The 21,517-nt window shown below is 47.3% G+C and overlaps 1 protein-coding gene across 1 annotated transcript in view; it reads left to right on the top strand.

Moving 5' to 3' along the window:
• PLXNA4 (plexin A4) overlaps nt 1-21,517 on the top strand; it is a 432,364-nt gene that overhangs the window by 251,355 nt on the left and 159,492 nt on the right. Inside the window, exon 4 of the mRNA XM_070616607.1 lies at nt 20,512-20,643. Coding sequence (XP_070472708.1) covers nt 20,512-20,643 — 132 coding nt within the window. The remainder of the gene's footprint in view (nt 1-20,511; nt 20,644-21,517) is intronic.

Below are 21,517 nucleotides of genomic sequence, written 5' to 3'. Positions count from 1 at the left end.
ATTCTGAATCTACCACTTGTTAGCTTTATCTGACTTTGGGCATGTCATTGAACCTCTCTGAGTCTTAGTTTACTTACGTATCAAACATGACTGAAATCACTGTCCTCCTAATCTCATCAGAACCGTAGCTCATTTATTAAATCAACAAGTGTTTATTGTGCACCTGCTATGTGTGGTGTGGATTAAATTAGGAAGTAAACGTGAAACTGCTTTCTAAATGGTGTTTTGTATTTTAGTTGTTTTAGACAAGAAACCCTTGAGGGAGGGAACCAGCCAAATCCCCTTTGAACCTTTTGTAAGATTCCCTCTGTGTCCCCTGTAGCAGGATTTAACACAGTAGGTGGTCAGTTAGTGTTCCACAATGGTGTGAACTAGAGAAAATGAGACTCCCAGAGGTGCGCCAGTGTGAGAGCCCCTTGGTCCCCTATTTCCCAGGCCTCAGTCACAGAAACATTTTCCTTGCTCCCAGATCCTCTGATCTGCTCATCTTACTTGCCAAATGAAAAAGTCATGGAGGGAAGCCATCAAGGAATAAGAGTGTTTTCCAGTGAATAAACGAAATGCTTGGGAGGGTGGAAGATTATTCTTAATTATCTGACACCTTTGTTTATGTAGTGTCCTAATTAATAATAAAATAATAATAATAATAAAAACTCTCCAAAGAGCTTGCAGTGCATTGGAGGCTGGGGAAATAATTACCTGCTTAGGAATCTGAGACGAAATTAAGTGGCGTGAGACGGTTTTGTTCCTGGCTTCTTTTTGCCTCCCTTTCACCTGTGCAACACAAGCTGACGTGAGCAGAGTCTCGCCAGGCTGAAGAGACAAGGGTTTCCATCCTGCTACCCCTGGACCACCTTAAGGGACGGGAAATAAAGCTCACTGCCTAGTGAATGCAACCAGAAGTCCAGTCCATGAACTCCGTTCTACAGACCCAGGATGCAAGGACATTCTCATCTGGGTCCTGGGGTCTTGTGATGTGGATGGTCAGTGGGGCATCTCTCGGAGCCCAGAGAGTGACCACTTGTTTGATCTCCTGAGATTTCCCAACTCTCACCTCCCCCACCCATCTCCTCCCCTGGCCATTGCCTCCCTTTCCCCTTCCCGTTAATTGGGGCAAACTACGAAGGCCCCAAGAAGCAGAAGGCAACCAGCGACCCCTGGTGGTGGGCACTGGCATGAGGCCGACCAAAGACGACCACAGGTAAAGATCTGTGAGGAGAAAGAGCGGAATCACATGCTCAACACACAGAGTGTCCTTCCCTCTGTTTTAAATCTTCAATCAGTCTGCAAGATAAACTCTGAGATTTTTGGGGGGGAATGATAGATAAATGCAGATTTTCAAAATGACATAGACTTTGGAGAGAAATTCCTGAACCAGCTCTAAGCAAAATTATAAAATCTGTGACCCAAAATGAGATGTCTCTTTAGTGCCTTGAAAATGCCCCCTAATTCTCCATCCTGAACCAACCAAGTTTCTGTTGTCCCCTGCATTAACCTTTCACCAGGCACCACCATTGTCTCCTGTCATGGAAGAATTGGTGCTAGCAACAACAATATAGATATATAGTCTATGTAATTGTACAATCTGGAACTTCGAGTGCGTCTACACTCCTCATTTTGCTGATGGTACCTACAGAGACTGGGAGACTCAGCCAATGGGACAAGACTCATCTCTTGCACCCCTTCCAGGCCAGGATCTTTCACTTTGCCACACTCTGCCCCTCCCCAGTGGTTAGCTTCCCCTCCCTCATCAGAGTATTTATATCATAAAAGATTCTTAATGCAAAGAATAGTTCCGCAAATACTGGAATTCAAGGATGGTGGTGACCGTAGAGAAGATCCCTGTATGGGAGTGTCTTTCTTTCCTCAGTGTGACTGCCTGTTTACCTAAAAGTTTATATAGGTTAAGGCATGGAGCCTATTTGAGCTGCTGGAGTGGGAAATAGGTGAATATTCTGATTTCTCAATTGCATGAGCCCTTTGTGGTTGTTTGGGGACAAAATGAAGGGGAGTGGGAAAATGTGACTTTGTTTTTCCCCTTCACCACTAACTTTCCGATCTATATCTGTATACAATCTGTAATCCATGAATGTGCCAGACCTGACCCTCAGAGAGAAGATGAGAGGATCATCCCGGCACCGTGGTCTAGATTCTGGCCCTGGGAAATGTTTTTGTGTCATGATTTCACAGTCCACCTCTAGAATCGCAGTGACCAAAGGCAAGTCCTTAGCAATGGCCTTCTATCCAAGCACCAGTCCTGAATGTCAGTCATTTGGTCTTGTTAGTTACTGTCACTTCGCATTCCATAGATCTCAGACTCACTCTTCACTTCCCACCCACACCAGTTTTCCCGCCCAAGGGAATCTTGGTCATCCAGGTGTGATAATCCAGAATTGTCACTGATTCTTCAAGCTCCATCATCTTCTACCTCCATCCTTCTCCTTGGTTCCCACTGCCTTGAGGCTAGACCAAAACGAACATCACAGTCCTTTGCTGTCATTCAATTTCTAGTCTCTCCTTGTCAGGATCATCCAGTATAAGAGATTATGTTCCAGGAACGTGCAACTTGCTATAGCAAAAGGGATTATGAAGGGGAATTATTTCCATACGGTCCCAGATGCCCACCATTCAATACATTTTATCCCTTAACATATCCTTAAAGTATATTAAATAATACTTCAAATGAATTTCATAAATAAGACTTTATGTAACCATTATTAGCTTAATACTGACTCTGGGCTTAAAGAAAAGTGATGAGGACACAAGGGCATGTTCCTGGGGTGGAATGTGGTAGGCAGAGGGGGAGGTGGGAGCGCAAGGACCATCCCCACCCACATCCAGGAGGCCAGCAGCAAAAAGAGGTCCAGGTCCAGCTCCTGCCTCAGCTCCATCAAGAAGAATTGAGGGCCACTTATCTTACTGTAAATCTCAGTGTTAAGACTCACAGGGACCTGAGCCTAGCCTCTCTCCCTTACCAATGAGTAACCTCGAAATGTGAGCTACGAGAGATGTGTCCTGGGTGAATGAGTATCCTATGGACCCCTGTGTTAATAGCCGAAAACTTTAATTTAGCACTGATGATGTGCCAGGAGGTGTGCTAAAAGCTTTTCATCTACCAACTCATTAATTCTTCACATCGGCCGAATGAGGTAGGTACTGATATTCTTCCCACTTTACAAATGAGGACACCAGGAGTTGGAGAAGTTGGCTCATTTCCCAAAGGTCATGTAGCTTGCTGATGGCAGAGCTGGGTTTGGAGCCCATTGACCGGCCCCTGGAACCCATGAGCTTAATCACTACACTCTATAATTTCTTGGGTAAGCCCAGAAAATAACATCGTAACAGAGTAAGTGCTGGCCAAACAGAGAAGTGAACATATTACGACTGCAAAATGTGCCTGGACCCGATTCCAACGTGTGTGTGTGTGCGGAGGCTTCCCCATACCAACAGGCAGTTCTCGGACACCAGTGTATCTGAGAACTCAGCTCAATTCCAATTCTATCTCCCTGGAGATAGAATCAGACTCCAGGTGAGGGGCTCAGTCCCACGAGACCGCCCTCCACTTCAGACACTGTCATTGGTCAGGAAATTCCATGGGTTTTGGAAGCTGTGAGCTAAGAACTGTGGATGAAGACCAAATGTATATGAGAAATCTATTTTGGTCATCAGAATGGCTGAATATATATTTCTTATAAATCGCAATATCACAAACATTAACATTATAATATTAGCATATTATATCAACATACTGATTCTTAATATTAATATTCCAACCACTGATCTCCTGCTGTTAATTATTTCCTCCTTGGTCTCAGTTTCCCCATCTGAGCATGGGGAGACAGCTCCCGCAGGAGCAGGAGTGGTGGCTGTGGGTTTTGCTCTGTGCCTCAGAACTGCAAGATCAATAGTTTAATTGCTGTGAAACACACGGGCCTTGGTGATGCCGTATAAATAATTGTAATAACTGTGGCTGGTGACGGATAGGATGGTTTTCCAATATCTTATTTTAAAATGCATTTCTCTACAATTAACTCCACATGCTTCTGGCAGAATGAGTATCCCATACAGGCACTGATGATGATGATCATTTTTTTCTTCAGGGCACTTCAGCTCTGGTACCCCCCGCCTTTTCCAGGCTCTCCCTCACTGGGATCAAAGGTCACCCGTCTGATTTGAGGAGCGTGTCTTTAGGCCCCGCAGTTGAGGGTGGGGGCAGCTTAAAGCCCCGTCTCTGTGGTTTTCCTGGAGACGAAGGGTAGTCAAAAGACCCTTTGTGAAATTGCAGTCAAACCCCCTCCTGGCCCTGGGGCCCCTCAGCTTTCTGCATCTGTGCCTTCCAGCTCTGTCTGGTGATGTCATCCCCAGACAGGGACCCCCTTCTCTGCTCTAGAATTCTAAGCCCGGGTAGGCCATTCCCCACAGTGTCTTTGGGAGCAGATTTTCTGACTGTAAACCATTCACATGCCTCACCCCAGGCCTCATGAATTCCTGGGTTCTCATTTGAAATAGTTCCAAGTGTTTCTTTCTCAGAGTAGCTGCTGTTAAAAAAAAAAGAGTAAAATGTGGCAGTGGCTGCCCGGGCCGGGAGGAGGGGAGGGGATGGGATTTGTGGGCATGGAGAGAGGAAGAATTAAGTAACACTTGGTGATCTGTGAGAGGACTAAGTGAAGTCCACTCTTCAAAGAAGATCCTGAAATTTCTGACTGGACGATAATGAACGTGGTCTCTGTGGCACACAACAATACCTCTTTTTATGTCAATTGTTGCTGAGTATAGGTTGGAAGCCAGAAAACTTAAACTCCAGTCACGGGCTCCACTCACTGGCTTTGTGACCTTGGGTAAGACGAATAAGACATGGCCCTACCCTGAAGAAGCACCTGAGCAAGGGGAAAGGCGAGTGAGTGCTTAGCGACCCCATGTTGTGACGTGCCACAAGGGCCAGGACCAAGGCACGTGGGAAGGGCTTTTGGAACACACGGGGGAGGCATTGAATCTGTACTGGGAGACAGCCAGGAGAATTCTTAGAGACAGTGATGCTGAGCTGGGTCTTGAGGAAGTCTTGCATGCATCCCACGCTTACTTCTGACCCTTACTTTGACCAGACAAAAAAATCCTAGGTGGTCCAGGAACTCGGGCTACTTTGAAATCCTGGTATAAATCCCGAGTGAGCAAAACTTGAATCTCCGCCTATTGAAGGGCTTTGCAAGTCCGCTGACATTTGAAAGGAACCCTCGGCCATTTGGCCTGGAGCCAGGTGGCACCACTCTGACCAGTGTGCTTCCCAAGAGGAGGTGTGGTGTCCTCAGTAGGATGAGTGGTTGATGGGGATGCCCCATCCTTGTTTGAGGGGTTGTGTTCTCCACCTTCTGGGAAGCCAGCGCCTCGGTCCTTTGCACTAAGTAAACATAGGCTGTTCTTAGCCGCACAAAAACACACACAGCTGTCCATGGATGGTGCCCCCTGAAAGGGCTGATGCCCCAGCAGCTTGATGAGGCCGCAGGGAAAGAATCCAGAGCAGAGCTCATCAGAGAGAGCAGATGTCGAGGTGATACGCACTTGCCCGATGCTCCCTGGGTTATTTATTTGTCACAGAAATTGCTGAGCAGCACCTAGGGGCTGAGCAACAGCCCCATGGGCTTCCCGCAGACTGCTCAGAACAGTGTCTGAAGATAGGGAACCATATAGGGCAGGCCGCTGCTGCCGCCCTTGGCATTTGAAAGAGAACTGATGGTCCTTTAAGGACAGGACATCAAAGAGATGTAAGCTTGGGAGAGTCCCTGGGGACGCTGGGCCCCTTTTAGCGGTGCCCACTGTTAATGGAACTTGTGCGTTCATTTGTTAATTTACTAAACATCTATCAAGCAACTCTGGCGCTCACAGAACTGTGGAGGCCTTGCTAGGGGGGCTGTGCTCTGCCACATTATCATCATCATCACATGATCTCACCTTCATCTTCATACTAACTAACTGAGCACAGTACATACTAACTAGCCATAGCTAATAGTCATAGGCATTTATTACTATTGACGTACCAGTCACTTTTATAGTAAGAGCGTCTCATCTGATGAAATCCTGACAGCAACTTTGAGCTTGGAATTCTGAGCCCCATATTTCAGGCAAGGATATTAAACAAATCTTAAAAAATTCTACCTGAGGTTGCAAATGTTAATCATAGGCAGCATCGGGACACCAGCTTGCCTGGCTGCACAGCCCTGTGCTCAAGCACTATGCTGCAGACTTGCCCTCAAGAGGCTGACACTCTCATGGCTGAAACAAACACATTTGAAACATGAGAGCAAAGAAGGACAGACTCCATGCTAGCCTGAGCACGCAACAGCTTTAAGTGGCTACACGTGTAACTGTGGGTGACACGATGTGAGAAGGGCTCAGAATGGAGCAGAGATCCTGGAGAAAGCCTTTGGAGGAGGGTCCTGGACCAGATTCAGAGGGACTGATGAGCGCGGGTTGGTTGAAAGGAAGCAGAGAGGAAACTGAAGGAAAGGGGGAAGGGGGAGGGAAATGGTGTGAACAGTACTGTAAGAGAGGACCAGTTGGCTTCCTTGAGGAAAAACGGAGTGCCTGGCCTAGCGAAAAAGGCAAGTCCATGTAGAGGAATGAGTAGGATGCTGCACTGGCAGGTGCCTTGGGTGGGTGATGTCTGGTGGTTGCTGGAGTGATGAGGAGGAGGATGAAGAGATGTCCTGAAGTGAGGGAGGGACTGAGAGGAGGCCTGGGGGGCCAGAGAGTTGGCTCTGCTCTAGGGTGACAATGATGGTATGTGATGGACGGTCTGAAGATGGAAAGAAATGGGGTGAGGATGAGAAAAGAGCTAGGAGGCCTGAGTCTTGATCCCCAGATGGCAGGAGGCCTTGAACTTAGAGATTGGAGGGATGGGAGCATGTGATGGCTGGGAAAATCTGACATGTGAAGGAGTAGGGGAGGTGACGCTGCTCCTGAGCCCGGGAGAAAACTTCAACAGGGCCCACTCCTCGTTCAGTCAACACTTAATTCCTGAGTCTCTACTCTGTGCCAAGCTCTGTGCTAGAAGCTTCCATCCACTGAGTTAAGACTGGACCAGTTATGACCCCTGAAACTCCTGAAGCAGCTCTTGCAAGGGAGGCCATCGATCTTCAGCCTTCACTCTACTTCTGTTTTCCTCGGGCGCTCCAGCTGGACAGGGGTTTTCTCCTCGTGCCAGTACAGCTGCATGCAGCACCTGCTGGGTCCTGCTCCAGAGGAAGCTGGATTTCCAGCAGAAGAGAAATGCTGATGCACTTCAGCCCCCTACGCTCGTGATACACTGTTCACTAACCTGTTTGTGACGGCAACAGTTGTGGGGGTACAGAGACGAGAAGACAGCCTCCCATTTGGCAGGAGGGCACATTGAGCCCAGAAAATGTGTGTGAGGGAGGGAGAAGAGCCACTTGTCGAAGTTGTAGAAGAGGCAGCAGGAGCTGTGGATGAGGAATCATGGGTCCTGTTCTGCACCCGAGACTCTGTCCCATTACTGTGTAGGGTCACTGCCTCATCTTTTTTTAAAAAAATTATTTTATTGAGGTCATATTGGCTTATAACATTGTGTAAATTTCAGGTGTACATTATTATATATCAGTTTCTGCAGAGACTGCATTGTATTCATCACCAATAGTGTAGTTTTTATCTGTCATCATACATATGTGCCCCTTTACCCCTTTCACCCTCAGCCCACCCCCTTCCCCTCTGGTAACCACTAATCTGTTTTCCTTATTGATGTTTGTTTATCTTCCACATATGAGTGAAATCATGCGGTGTTTGTCTTTCTCTGTCTGGCTTATTTCACTTAGCATAATGCCCTCAAGGTCTGTCCATGTGCCGCTGCCTCATGTTTAGGAAATGGGCCCTGCTTCTCCTCAGCATCCTGCCAGCCCTGACTCTGCTTTCTGCCCTTGATGAGTCCTCAGAGACGCCTCTCCTCCCCATGAGGCCAGGCTGTGGTATTCCTCTTCCCCTCCTGTGGCTTGCCCAGACCAGAGGCATGAAGCTGCTTTCATCTTTCTGCATGAAGTCTCCGGCTTTCTGAATCACGTCCTGGTAGAACCAGACTCAGGGCTTCCTGGACAATTCCTGCAGCTTCGGGGCAGCCACGTGAAGGTCTGGGTCCATGTAGGAGGAAGACCCATCTGAGCACTCCATCCCTGGACACAGACTCTTCTCTGCCCGGTTTCCTGCCCTCTGTCCAGTGTTGCCCCTTGGCTAGTCTGCTTCAGACAGCTCAGAGCAGAGCTGTGGGTCCTCTTCTCTCTTTCCAGCCCCTAAGTGACCTTGACCTTGTCAGATGCTGGGAGCCCCATCTGTGGGCCCCGTCATCTAACTTCTCTTTCTATAGCACATAGGGGTGCTGCTCCCACTGGGGATGAGTGGAGACCATGGGGACCAATTCATTTGAATTGGCTCCGTAGTCATCAATGCTAACATTTAATGAAACTTAATCATTTCCCCCTCACTGTGCTAAGTATTCTACATGCTTGAGGCATTATCATAGTCCCACAATAACAATCAGGTATTGTTATTATTATTTCTGTTTTTGTCTGAGGAACATGAAGCTCAGAAAAGTTTGGCAGGTTATCTAAGGCCACACAGTTCCTAAGCAGCAGAGGTGGGAGTCACACCATCTGCTCGTGCGCTTAACCCCTCACTCTTCTGCCTGCATGCGCCGTCTCAGGAGCCAGAAGAGTCTGGTCTTTTGGAACATGGATGAACGTGGTCCATCAGCCAAGCATGGGAACGAGCTGATGTGTGTAAAGCACGTGGTACAGCGTGTGGCAGACAGTGACTCAACTATCTGTTCATCTGCACATGTATTTCTGGGAGTGGGAGCAGTCTGTCAGGCTCCTTTGTGGCCAGAGGCACATGGGACATGGTCAACCAAGACTTTGGGATCCAGGCTACTCAAGTAAGTGGAGACTCCAGAGTCACACTCTGGCTGACCAACCAAGCTTTCAAACCTATAACTTGCACGTGCCGTGTTCTCCCATGAGTCTCTTTGGAAAGATGCAGCCAGAGAGGCTGATTTTAAATATTTTTCATTGAAATATACTGATTTGAACCTTTTTCTGGCACTTCCTTCATATCAACCACATTGACTTTCATTTTTATTTCTTCAGCATCTTCTTCTCCTGGAGTTATATCTTCATCTTTGTGTCACCACCCAGGCAAGTCGACGAGGGACGGAGGCCATCGTCCCCATCTTCACTGATTTGGGCAATGCAGGGCCAGAAGTCCTAGTGGCAGCCTAGAAGTAATCATTCAGTTTTGTGAGCATGTGTGACAAGAGACCCAGAGGGACCCACGTCCTGACAGTGTTTGGTAACACGGCACAGGACTCGTGTTCACGCAGGGCCTGTCTAATTAATTACTGTTTGTGCTCTCACAGTTCCCTTTGCGTCCTCCTTCTCCTGGCTAGAGTCAGGAAATCAAAACAAAGCATCTTCATTGTGCTGCTCTGGGGCAGCCTCAACAGCGTGAACAGAGAAGCAGGGTCTGCCCCACATCCTGAGAGCCCCGGGACTCCACGTGGGGAGGTGTGGCTGTGGCAGGTGGTAGAGGCCACGCTGTGACACAGGGCACACAGGCCACTGGGGTCTGGGTGGGACCATCCCAGCTCCTCTCCGGCTGCTGACTCTCCCAGTTAGAACATCCCCCACCGTTAGGTTCCCTGCCCATAAAATAAGGAAGATGTGCATCATGAGGACAGATTAAGATGTGGAGGAGTAGTTTGAGTATCTCCATTCATTCATTCAGCAAATATTGATGGAGCACCTACTGTGTGCCGTGGCTCAAGGGTTTGGGACACATCAGTGAACTCAAGAAAGAAAGATCTCGGGGCTGGCCCCGTGGCCGAGTGGTTAAGTTCGCGTGCTCCGCTGCAGGCAGCCCAGTGTTTCGTTGGTTTGAATCCTGGGAGCAGACATGGCACTGCTCATCAAGCCACACTGAGGCAGCGTCCCACATGCCACAACTAGAAGGATCCACAACGAAGAATATACAGCTATGTACTGGGGGGTTTTGGGGAGAAAAAGGAAAAAAAAAAAATCTTTAGAAAAAAAGAAAAGAAGATAAACACTAGCCAGAATAAATGAGTAAGTTGTAAAGCAAGTGAGGAGGGGACAAGTGCTGTGGGAAAAGGGAGGGCAGCAAGGAGAGGAGATGAGAAGTGCCAGAGGAGGGAGAGGGGGTATGACTTTAAAAACGAATGCTCTGGGGAGAAGTCAGACGACATTATGAGTGAAGTTTCATTTCCAGCTGTCCTGGGTTTGGGGTTAGGGGAATATTGACAAGTGAGTGCTTGGGGCACGAGGGAACTGCCCTTAGCAGAGGTTAGACTTGCAGCCCCTGGGATTCTGGCGGGAGCTTCAGGGCCATCCCATCCACCACCCTGCAAACCCGGCAACTCTTCTGCAGGGATGGGAGAGGATAAAGGAGGCCCCACCCCAAGGAGATTTAACCCCTCAATCGCCAAGTTGTCAAGAGGCTCACCCCTCATACCTGTGTCTGTCTTCCCGCTGGTCTGCCAGATCCTTCCTGGTTCCTCCTCATCCCTGCAGGAGTTGAATTGCCTGCCCTCCATCACTTCGTCACAGAATTATAAAGGGAAAATCCTAGAGGCCGTGTTTGACACATGGCTCATCTTCAGAGACAGCAAGAGGGCATGTGTGTGCAAGCATGTATGTGCCTGCATGTGTGTGTTTGTGTCTGTACGTCTAATGGTTCCAGCTGTGGCAACTCAGGCCCAGATTTAGCTTCTCAGATCATTCCTTCATTCATTCATTCAACAAAGGAGCACCTGCCACGTGCCTGAAGCTGGCACTCCACAGCATGCTCATTCTTCGTTTCCCCTGCTTTTCAGCCTGTGTGGCCAGATGCTGAGTGACAATGACCAGGGTTACATCACTTAGAGCTTTGGAGGGCAAACTCGATAAGCTGCATAAATAAGATCCAAAAGGCTCATTATTTTGTCCCTCCTGAGAGACACTGTAGTCCTATAATGGGCCAGAAAAGTGGATCCTAGTCACTCGTTCCCACCAAGGATCCTCATCGCTATTTCTGCTTCAGTTGGAGACAGGTCGAGGCCAGGACAGAGAGCCAAGACACCTAACAGTCTTGTGCTTGAGGCTTCTGAGTGGAGGAGCAGAGCCTGGATCCCTCACCTCCCTCCTTGGGCACCTCACCTGCCCCCTCCTGTCTGCACCCCTGCCTGCCCCAACACAGTCTCCATTTTGCAAACTGACTGGTTGCCATGTACTTGGCTCCTTGGGGGTCAGGGCACCTCAGAGACTTGCCTGAGGAGGGAACAGACCTGATTCCTGCTCTGGCATGGCGTGAATGTGGGATGCGCCTCTACATAATCCTTGCCACCCTGGCTCTAAGAAGGAGGCCTGGCCATCCTGCCACTCATGCCACGAGGTGGTTTGAGGTTTGAGGGTCAAGGTGGAGAATTCAGAGTGGCCCTGGGACATTTGTCTCCGGGTTTAATCAGTCCCACCCCACGTCTCCAGTTCCAGCTCCATTTTCCTGCCAGATGAGACCCCACCCTCTCCGTCTTACGCCTGGCGCAGTCAGAACTCTGCCTGGTATAGACCTTGACTAGGAAGTTTGGGGAGGATGTAGAAGGAGAGAGGAAATGGGGAATCCAAGGGGTGGCCTGCATCTTTAAAGATGAATAACACTGTTTGCTCATTAGGGAGATTATTCCAAGCAAGACGGCAGCCAGAACGCTCTAGTGCAAGCATCTGCCTGCTACTGGGAGACGATATTTATTGTTCAATCCTTCAATGGATGTAAATAAACAGCCCGACCCAGATAATGTTCCAATAAACAAACAAGCAGCTGCCAGGAGCTCCCCGGATGGCTGACCTTTGCGGAGGCCACCCTGCTGATGTTTTAATAGCAGTCTGCCTGGCAGCGCAGACACTCACCGTGCCAGGGATGGAGAGAGGTGGCCGTGCTGACTGGAGGATGGGCTGGAGAGAAAGGGGGCTGTGCTGCCTGGGAAGATCTCAGCCAGAGACCAAGTGGCTGGGGCGGGCGAAGTGGGGATGCCTGTGTGTGCCTGTCGCAGGTGAGCCACACGGAGGGGATGGTGCAGCACACGCCAACGCTATGATGGAGGTTCCTGCATGGGACAGGTAGGACTGATGCTCAGTCATTATTGTCCAAGTGTGGCCTCACCAGTTGCTGTGTTTCTCATCTTTATTGAGGTATAATTGACAAACAAAAATTGTATATATTTAGGGTGTATGGCTTGATGTTTTGATGTACCTATACATTGTGAAATAATCACCACAATCACGCTAATTAACATGTCCATATATATCCATCACCTCACATAGTTACCATTTCCTTTCTCCAGTGAGAACATTTAAGATAGACCCTCTAGCAAATTTCAAGTAAATAGTGCAGTGTTGTCAACTATAGTCACCACGCTGTACGTTAGGTCTCCGGAATTTATTCATCCTGCATAACTGGAATTTTGTACCCTTGACCAACATCTCCCCATTTACCCCCTCCCCCTGGTCCCCAGCAACCACCATTCTACTCTCTGTTTCTATGAGTTTGATTATTTTAGATTTCACATGTAAGTGAGATCATGCAGTATTTGTCTGTCCATGGCTGGCTTTTTTCGCTTAGCATAATACCCTCCAGATTCACCTGTATTGTCACAAATGGCAGGATTTCCTTCTTTTTTAACATTAAATAATATTCCATTGTATTTATGTATGTGTGTGTGTATATATTTATACATACATAAATATATGGGTCAAATGAGCCTGCAGGTGCGAGCCTAGATCCAAACGGGGCCTGTGCAGCTGTGCGTTATGACTTAGGTCCCCAGACCAGACAGCTGGTTGGAGCTTACAGCCTGTGAGCTCCAAAAAAGTGAAGACGGTGGGCACACGTGTTATTGTATAAACCAGAGGTTGTGGGAGACACAGGGTGTTGTGGCAGGGGAGGGGAGTAGATGACATCTCAACCAAGGGCACCCCTAGGAAGAGAGTCACCAAGCCAAATTATTAGCAAGGTCGCTTGGTGGGTGCAGAATCAGAGCACAGGGATGAGAGTAATCTGGAATTGTGCTGTCCAATATGGTAGCCACTCACCACACAGGGCTATGAAGCACTGAAGGGTGCCTGGTCCAAACTGGGGTTCACTGTGAGCATAAAATACACATCAGCCTTCAAAGATAGGATGAGAAGATGAATGTAAAATACCTCTTTGAAAATTTTTTATACTGTATACATTTTAAAGTGTTAATATTTAGGCACATTGGATTAGATAAAATATTACTAAAATTAATTTTACCTGGTTTTAAAAAAATTTTCTTTTTAAATTTTTCCTTCTTCTCCCCAAAGGCCCCCAGTACACAGTTGTATATTTTAGTGGTGGGAACCTTCTAGTTGTGGCATGTGGGACACCGCCTCAGCATGGCCTGATGAGTGGTGCTAGGTCTGTACCCAGGATCCGAACCAGCGAAACCTTGGGCCACCAAAGCAAAGTGCACAAACTTAACCACTCAGCCATGGGGCCGGCCCCTTACCTGTTTCTTTTTTAAATGCGACCACTACTGAAGAATTTAAAATTGAATATGTGGCCCACATTTGTGGATGGCGTTATATTTCTGTTGTCCAGCGCTGGTCTAGAAGGTTCCATTGGACCACAGGTGAGGCCTAAAGGGGCACCATGCCCTTCCACAGAGAAACCTTCATACTCAGTTTCCTCAGGACAGTGCTGCATGAAGACTGCCAAACGTTTCCCGCCAACCCCCTTTTCTGTATTTTTGCTCTTACCTCCCTCTGCCAATATGTTATGTCTTTATAAAATCTGTTAGTACCACTAATTTTGTTACTTCAGATCAGTCTTCCTACTGACTTAAGAGATTTTGTCTTTTGAATAAATCTGGTATTACCCACCGTGTGTTTCATTAGTCAAACTCTCATAGTCGCTGTTGCCGTGTTGGGAGCCCTTTCATCGTACGGCGTGCACAGGCTCCCTCGAGCCTCGCTTGGGGCTGGGCTGATAATCCCTGGTTACACTCCAGTCAGTCGGCCGCATCTCTTGGGAAGAAGGAACAGAGGCCTTTGAACACCCTTCTGTGGTAACATTTGCCACTTGGCCTTGTGTGTGTGAAATCTGAGCCCTTCAGGAGACAGGCCTCCTGGAGGGCCGGGCTGAGACCCACCTTTCTCATCCAGAAGCCAGCTCTGAGCCTAGAACACAGTGGCCGTTCCATACACACATGGTGGATGATGAATGAGTGTGGAGTGTCACCCCGTCAAGGGACACTTGGGGTTAGAATGCAGTTTCCTCCCTGGTGTCAGCCTCAGAGACTAACTTCTTCTAAATGCCCAAATTTACATTAGTGGCTTCTTTACCTTTTCTACCTTAAAAAAATCAATTTCTGTTTTCATCCCTTCTTACCACTTAGGTGATCCACAAGTATCGTCTACACTGTGAAAAATGATAAATCTTATTTGTCCTATATGTACAATAATAAATCTAGTTTGTTCTGAGCTGTCACCTCATGAGCTTATGGGTGGCCCCTGCCTGGGTGACTGAACCACAGCCATTGGTCAACGTGTCTCCTTTCATCTTAACTATGTCTTTGTGGCCTGGGGGGCTCTTTCCTAGGCTGTTCTCGAGTTGCAGGCATCTAGATTGTGTTTCTTCCTTATCAAGGGTGGACTGAACATGATATTCTGTGTGCAGGTGAACTGGGCCAGGAGAATGGCTTCTGTTTGTCGGTTTTCCCCTGAAATCCCATTTGAATGCTACCTGACATTTGGTTGGCCTTTCTGGCTATCATGGAGTATTGGGAGCAGTAAATGATGACACCGAGCTCTCCTTCCTTCGTCCTGCCTCTTACCTTGATCACATTTTGATGTTACCCCCATCTTGCCTTGATCAGCTCAGAGTCCATCGTCGGGTTGGTAGAATGAGGGTGGTTTTCCCCAGAAGGAGTTGATCATTTATTTAGCAGCTACTTATTTTTTTCCATCTTTATTGAGGTATAGTTGATAAATAAAAATTGTATATATTTAAGGTATACAACTTGATATTTTGATATCTGTATATATTGTGAAATAATTGCTGCAATCAAGCTAATTAACGTATCCATCACCTCACCTCCATTACCATTTTCTTTCTCTTTCATTTTGTGACGAGAACACTTAAGATCTACCCTCTTAGCAAATTTCAGGTATACAATTCAGTATTACTAACTAGAATCACATTGCTGTATATTAGATCTCCAGAACTTACTCATCTTATCACTGAAACTCTGTACCCCTTGACCAACATCTCCTCATTTCCCTCACCCCCCAACCCCTAGCAACCACCGTTCCACTCTGTGCTTTTGTGAGTTTGATTATTTTAGATTCCTCATCTAAGTGGGATCATGAAGTATTTGTCTTTCTGTGACTAGATTATTTCACTTAACATAATGTTCTCCAGGTTCATCCATAATTGTCACAAATAGCAGGATTTCCATTTTCTAAAGGCTGAATAATATATATATTATATAATAAATATATATATATATATGTCACATTTTCTTTATTCATCTGTCAATGGACATTTAGGTTGTATCCATGTCTTGGCTGTTGTGAATAATGCTGCAATGAACATGGGCGTGCAGATATCCCTTTGAGATCCTGATTCCATTTCCTTTGGATATATATGCAGGAGCGGGATTGCTGGGTCATATAGTAGTTCTATCTTTAATTTTTTGAGGAACTTCCATGCTGTTTTCCATAGTGGCTGCACCAATTTACATTCCCACCAACAGTGTACAAGAATTCCCTTTTCTCCACACACTCACCAACGCTTGTCAGTAACAACTTATTGAGCACTGACCATGTCTTGGGGACCGTGCCAGGCAGTGGGGCTGCAGTGCTGAATACGGCAGGCATGATCTCTGCCCCGGGAGACTGCAGTCCAAGGTCCCTCTGCCCATGTACAGCTCATTCTCCCCCGCAGGCCCTGCAGAGGATGCACCATCTTTCTGGAGTTGATCTCCATCAGTGGCCTCCTTGCTATTCCAAAGAGCCTAGAATCATCTGCAAATGTCCCAGCCCCCTGCTCCAGACCACTAATAAAAAATATTGAATAAGACTAGTCATAACACGAGGACTTGGGGGTCCTCCCATTCCCACTTCTTCACACAGAAATATGTCTTTCTCTGTCTCTAAGTCAGTTCTCCCTCTACGGCCAAACTGCCCGAAGTCCCACAGAGATTCATTATTTTTAAATACCTTTCATGTGGAACCTTGTCAAAGCCTTTTGGAAAAGCTAAATAGCTAAGAGGCAAGTGCTGAGCTTGGAACTGGGAGACCTGGGTTCTAGTCCTGACTGTCGTTGGTTTATCATTGACCTTTGGGCAAGGCACAGAGCAGCCCCAATCTCAATTTCTTCACCGGTAAAATGAGAACAATTACGCCAGCAGTCAAGATCATAAAAATTTTATAGCCATCAGATGAGATAATGTTATTTAAGAGTGCTTTGCAAGGTATCAAACAAAAATTTAAGAGATTGTTATTCGAAAATTTACGACAGCATCTTCCTCGTTCATATGCATGATTCTCTCCCGAAAGAACTGCCATAGACGTAGACATGGGTCCTCCAGCACTCCCAGGGTGATGTTTGTCTAACATCAACTACTTTCCTTTGTTGAAGGTATGCAGGTTTATATAACCAACAGGACCTGGCTCACCACGTGTTAGTATAGTACATCAATGCATAGACGCATGGACCCTGGAATGAGTCAGACCCTGGTGTGGGTCGAGGCCATGGTGCTCACTAGAAGTGTGACCATGAACAAGTTATTAAACCTCTCTGTGCCTCACCTGTAAATAGGATAATATTGATACTTACTTCACAGAGTTATGAGAACGTAGAGACATGCAGAATGCCTAGCATCCTACCTGACACATAGTAGCCACTCAATCATTAGCAGCTCTTGTTGCCATGGTTCATGTAAGGGCCCAAGAGCCAGCAGCTGGTCCATCCTACCTAAATTTTATGATTGTCCTTCATTCAGCAAATCCTACCACAAACTCCTTCTGTCCGTATCTTGTGTGAGATTCTTTCAGCAGATGGATGAATGCATGCTTTCCTTTCTGTTTTCTGAAACAAGTAGTGGATTGGGGTGGGGTGGAACAGGGGGAGAAGCAGCCATACCTCTCCAACGACGGACTTCCCACCAGGCAGACGGACTTCCCACCAGGCAGAGCGCAGAAGTGGGGAAGGCCAGGCCTGTGAAAACTTGCCCTGTTGGTGCTCCCCGCTCCATCTCCCTGCCCCTGCCCCGGTTCACCTGGTTTCCTCTGATGTCCACCTACATCCAGCATGTCTCCTCATCCTAAAGAGCAGGGACATTGGAGCCAAATGATGAAGAAGAGTGCTTAGGCACTGAATCCAATTTCCTTTGGGGATCAGACATGGGCACCCAATGGGACTCAGTTCTGCCAGCATTCCCTAGGGGACCTGAGGGTGCTGGAGACCAGCCAGGGCGCTCAGTATTCCTCTTGTCACTTGTGCTGCCGCTTCAGAGGTGACTCACAGCTTCGGATGAAGCCTGGCTGGGCTGGGGGCCAAGGCCATCACCGCAAAGTCAGACTTGGGTGGTAATCCCAATTGGTTTTGCATGAACTCCAGTTTCATTCTGATTAAGGAAGGACCTGGCCAGGGTGGACATCTGGTGGCTTGGGGGTGGGCACAGAAGCAGGAGGGCTATTGGAATCTGAGGCATTTTGATTTTCAGAGCTAAACATATTCTCTTTAATTCCTTTACCTGTTTTTCTTTCATTTTTTTTTTTTTGAGCTTAATTGGAAATCAGCAAAGAGAAGTTTTAGCTTTATTCATTGCTTTCTTCACTTTTACAATAAATAATACTCAAGCTCAAGTATTTCAGCATCAAAATCAGGACTGATTGACGAAAGCCTCTGGAACTGTACAGACCAGAGACAGACACTGACCTCAGCCACCTGCTTTTATTTAGGTGGCGCCCCCCAGGGAGCAAACAAAAAACCTGTCAAGGAACAAGCTCTCATATAAGGGTGATAGGGAAAACACAGACTTCAGAGTCAAACTGGATTCTACTTCTGTTCCCCGATTTTATTTTATTTTTATTTATTTATTTATTTATTTTTTGAGGAAGATTAGCCCTGAGCTAACTACTGCCAGTCCTCCTCTTCTTTGCTGAGGAAGACTGGCCCTGAGCTAACATCCGTGCCCATCTTCCTCTACTTTATATGTGGGACGCCTACCACAGCATGGCAGGCCAAGCAGTGCCATGTCTGTACCCGGGATCTGAACCAGTGAACCCCGGGCCGCTGAGAAGCGGGACGTGCGAACTTAACCACTGCACCACCAGGCCAGCCCCCTGTCCCCCGATTTTATAGCTCAGGCTAGTTGTTTATTGCAGCTGGGTCTCATTTTCCTCGTCTGTTCTATCGCAATATCAGGGAGGACTTTTGATGTTGCAAAAAGCTTTTTTTTACTTTAACAGTGGGGAAATATCTCGAGTAACTAAAAAGTCCCAACATAGGGCAGGTTTCGGGGTTGTTTTGATTCAGTGGCTTAGGGACATCACCAAAGACCAATGTTTTTCCATCTCTGTGCCTGACCTTTCCTGGTTCCAGCTCCCTCCTTCTTGTAAGAGGGCTGCCAACAGTTCTTTGACCCTACTGAGGGAGAGGAGAGATCCTCTCTTCCTCCATCAGGAAACACTGCTTTGCTCTGACTGCTCACATTAATTGCCTCGGGGCTGCTTTCTTTCTATCACTGTGGCAACCGAGTGAGATTAAACTGATTTGCTTATGCCCATCAAGAACTACCCCAGGAAGCTGAGGGTGGGTCCAACCCCACCCAAAAGGCGGGAGAGGGTGGCGTGGATGCTGGAGAGGCCATGTAAGTCAGGACAAATGAACACTAAACCCATAGGATTGAGAGCATTATATCAACAAGAAAGTATGTGCAAAACCATCTGCCAGTGCCTGACGTCTAGGAAGGACTTAAAAATAATGCTTAAAAGGGAAATAAACAAACAGAGCCTGAAACAAACCTAAAATCAACCACCTAAATCACAAAATAATCTAGTGTCAGAGTTGAGTGAATTCAACAGAAACGAGAGGCAGTGGACTTTCAGATGAATTGATGTCGTCAGTTGACATTGACGTGGCATCCCCTCTGTAATTTAGTTCCTCTGAATGACTCTTCTGTTCTCGTTGATCTCATGAGAGGTTAGAAGTTAAATATTAAAAACTTAAAGTAAGAATATATGAGGTGAATATCTGGAGTATAATTTTTTCTTTAGTTGTTATTGAAATCGCTAAAACTACACTGTGGTACCTTACAGAGTCTTATACAAATGGCTTCTCATCAAGTTTGTGATTCTCTACCTTGGGCCTCTTCCTGTCTCCCGCCAGTGTTCCCTTCACTCTTCCCACATTCTGAGTAATGTTTGGTCCCAACTTATGTGGGTGGCATTATTAGCACTGGGCAGTGATTGTGTCGAATCTGTGAGCTCAGACCTGTGATGGTTGATTCTAGGGACCTGGGCCACACCCAGGGTTAGATGAGCATCATGTGGGGTTGAAAGCCCCTCTATTTTCTAGATTTGTCCTCAGCCATGGTGGATGTGGGCAAAAGTCTTTCCCAGTTGTCTCCACATTGTCCAAGCAGCTCTGGGAAGGACTTGTGGATGGCCTGGAGATCGTCTACACTGCTAAGTGTTCTCAGAAGACTGAGGATGACTCATGCCCGCAACATGTTTTCTTGGAATGCTCACATCCCCTTCTCTGGGGACATGCATAGAACTTCCAGGAGGTTTTGGGACCCTATATCTGAGCCAAAATCTGAAGTGTGAGCCAGTGGTTTAATGGCCAGAACGAGCCCACTTGGTGTGAAACTTCTGGCCTTGGTTCCTTGTTCCTCTCCAAGGTGAGGCAATGGTAGCTGTGTAGCAGTTTCAAAAAACCAGCCCACGTCCTTACACCCAAATTTTTTCTGCCAACAAATGTAGCAAATAATATAGCAAATAATAACAATATAGTAAATAATAAATGCAGCCTTTCTGCTACAGGATGACACTCTGATCTGAGGCAACTTCAATTATCCGCCATTCACCCAGTCCCTAGACCACTCTCCCCAATACCAACTCCATCCTCTTCTCCAAAGACCTAGAAGCAAGGCCTCAAAAACTTAAGCCTGAGGCCTAGGGAACCAGACAGCATAACACCGGATTCTTTGTGAAGCCCAGTTTGGTCTCTCCCGCTTCCTTTCTCTTTGCTGTTCTGAGTGTGAGGCCCATGGTTGACTTGTGTCACTCCTGCTCCTACGGGCCTGGCCTCTGGGCACCGTGGAGGCGAGCTCTCTGTGTCTCCCTTGGCTGTTGGGAGGATCTCTGGGCTGAAGCTTGACTATAGGCAGTGTGGGATCTGAACTCACATCGGCTCTCCTTTTCCTCTTCTCCACAGATCCGGGTGGATGGGCCCAGGGGCAACGCCCTCCAGTATGAGACGGTACAGGTGGTAGACCCCGGCCCCGTCCTCCGGGACATGGCCTTCTCCAAGGACCACGAGCAACTCTACATCATGTCAGAAAGGCAGGTAAGGCTCTGGGCTCTGTTAGATGTTGCTCTTGCAGCTAAGTACTAGCCTGTGACTCTGTGGAAACCTACAGGAGGCCAGCGGCAGAGAGGGGATTTGATTTATTTGGCTCAGCGTGCATCCTTTCGGTTTTGCTGCCTGGGGACTGAGGCTGAGTGAGCTGAAACAGGGAATGAAACATTTACCCCTGAGTCTAGAACAAATCTACCAACTTCAAAAGGATGGTGTATATACATTCAGGGCCAACATTGATTCTCTTTTGAAGAAACGTGGTACAGATGCCCAAGTCTTTTGTCTAGATTTCTCTCCACAAGGTATAACCTGCCACCAAGGTCTTCTTCTTGAACCTTGGAGGTCTACGGTGAGCAAGAATTGTTTTCCAAATTTCCTCGTTGAGGGAACATCATGGAAGAGTCAGATGGGTGGAGATTCAGAACACAGGGTCTGTGTGTGTGAGATGAGGTGACACGGCATATGTCCTGAGCCTTCGTGTGTACCTGTAACTCTAACATGGAACTTCTAGCAAATTCCATGAGGCCAAGCCAGGGAGAATAGATACGGTGCAGGGATTACTGTTAGCTGATACTGAGTAGGAAGTAGCAAAGTTGGACTTGCTTCTGGAACTGAGCTGAGAACTAGTAAGTTCTTCAGGGGTCCTTGAATTCATACCAGGACTCATATGTCTGCAGCCGGCAAGGGAATAAATTTTGTCTTCGAAATTCCACATATTTAAGGGTATTTCCCAGCATGCCCTAATTCACTACCCAGAGTGTTCCACCCCACAAGACACACCCACCTCAAGAGTGGATTAGCACTGCCATATGCCTGCCTGTCAGCTCTGTGTGGGATGGGTCATTCCCAGGAGCTGTCTCTC

Source organism: Equus przewalskii, chromosome 4 (assembly GCF_037783145.1).
Source record: "Equus przewalskii isolate Varuska chromosome 4, EquPr2, whole genome shotgun sequence".
Lineage (NCBI taxonomy): Eukaryota > Metazoa > Chordata > Mammalia > Perissodactyla > Equidae > Equus > Equus przewalskii.
This window is presented reverse-complemented; position numbering and strand designations above follow the sequence as displayed.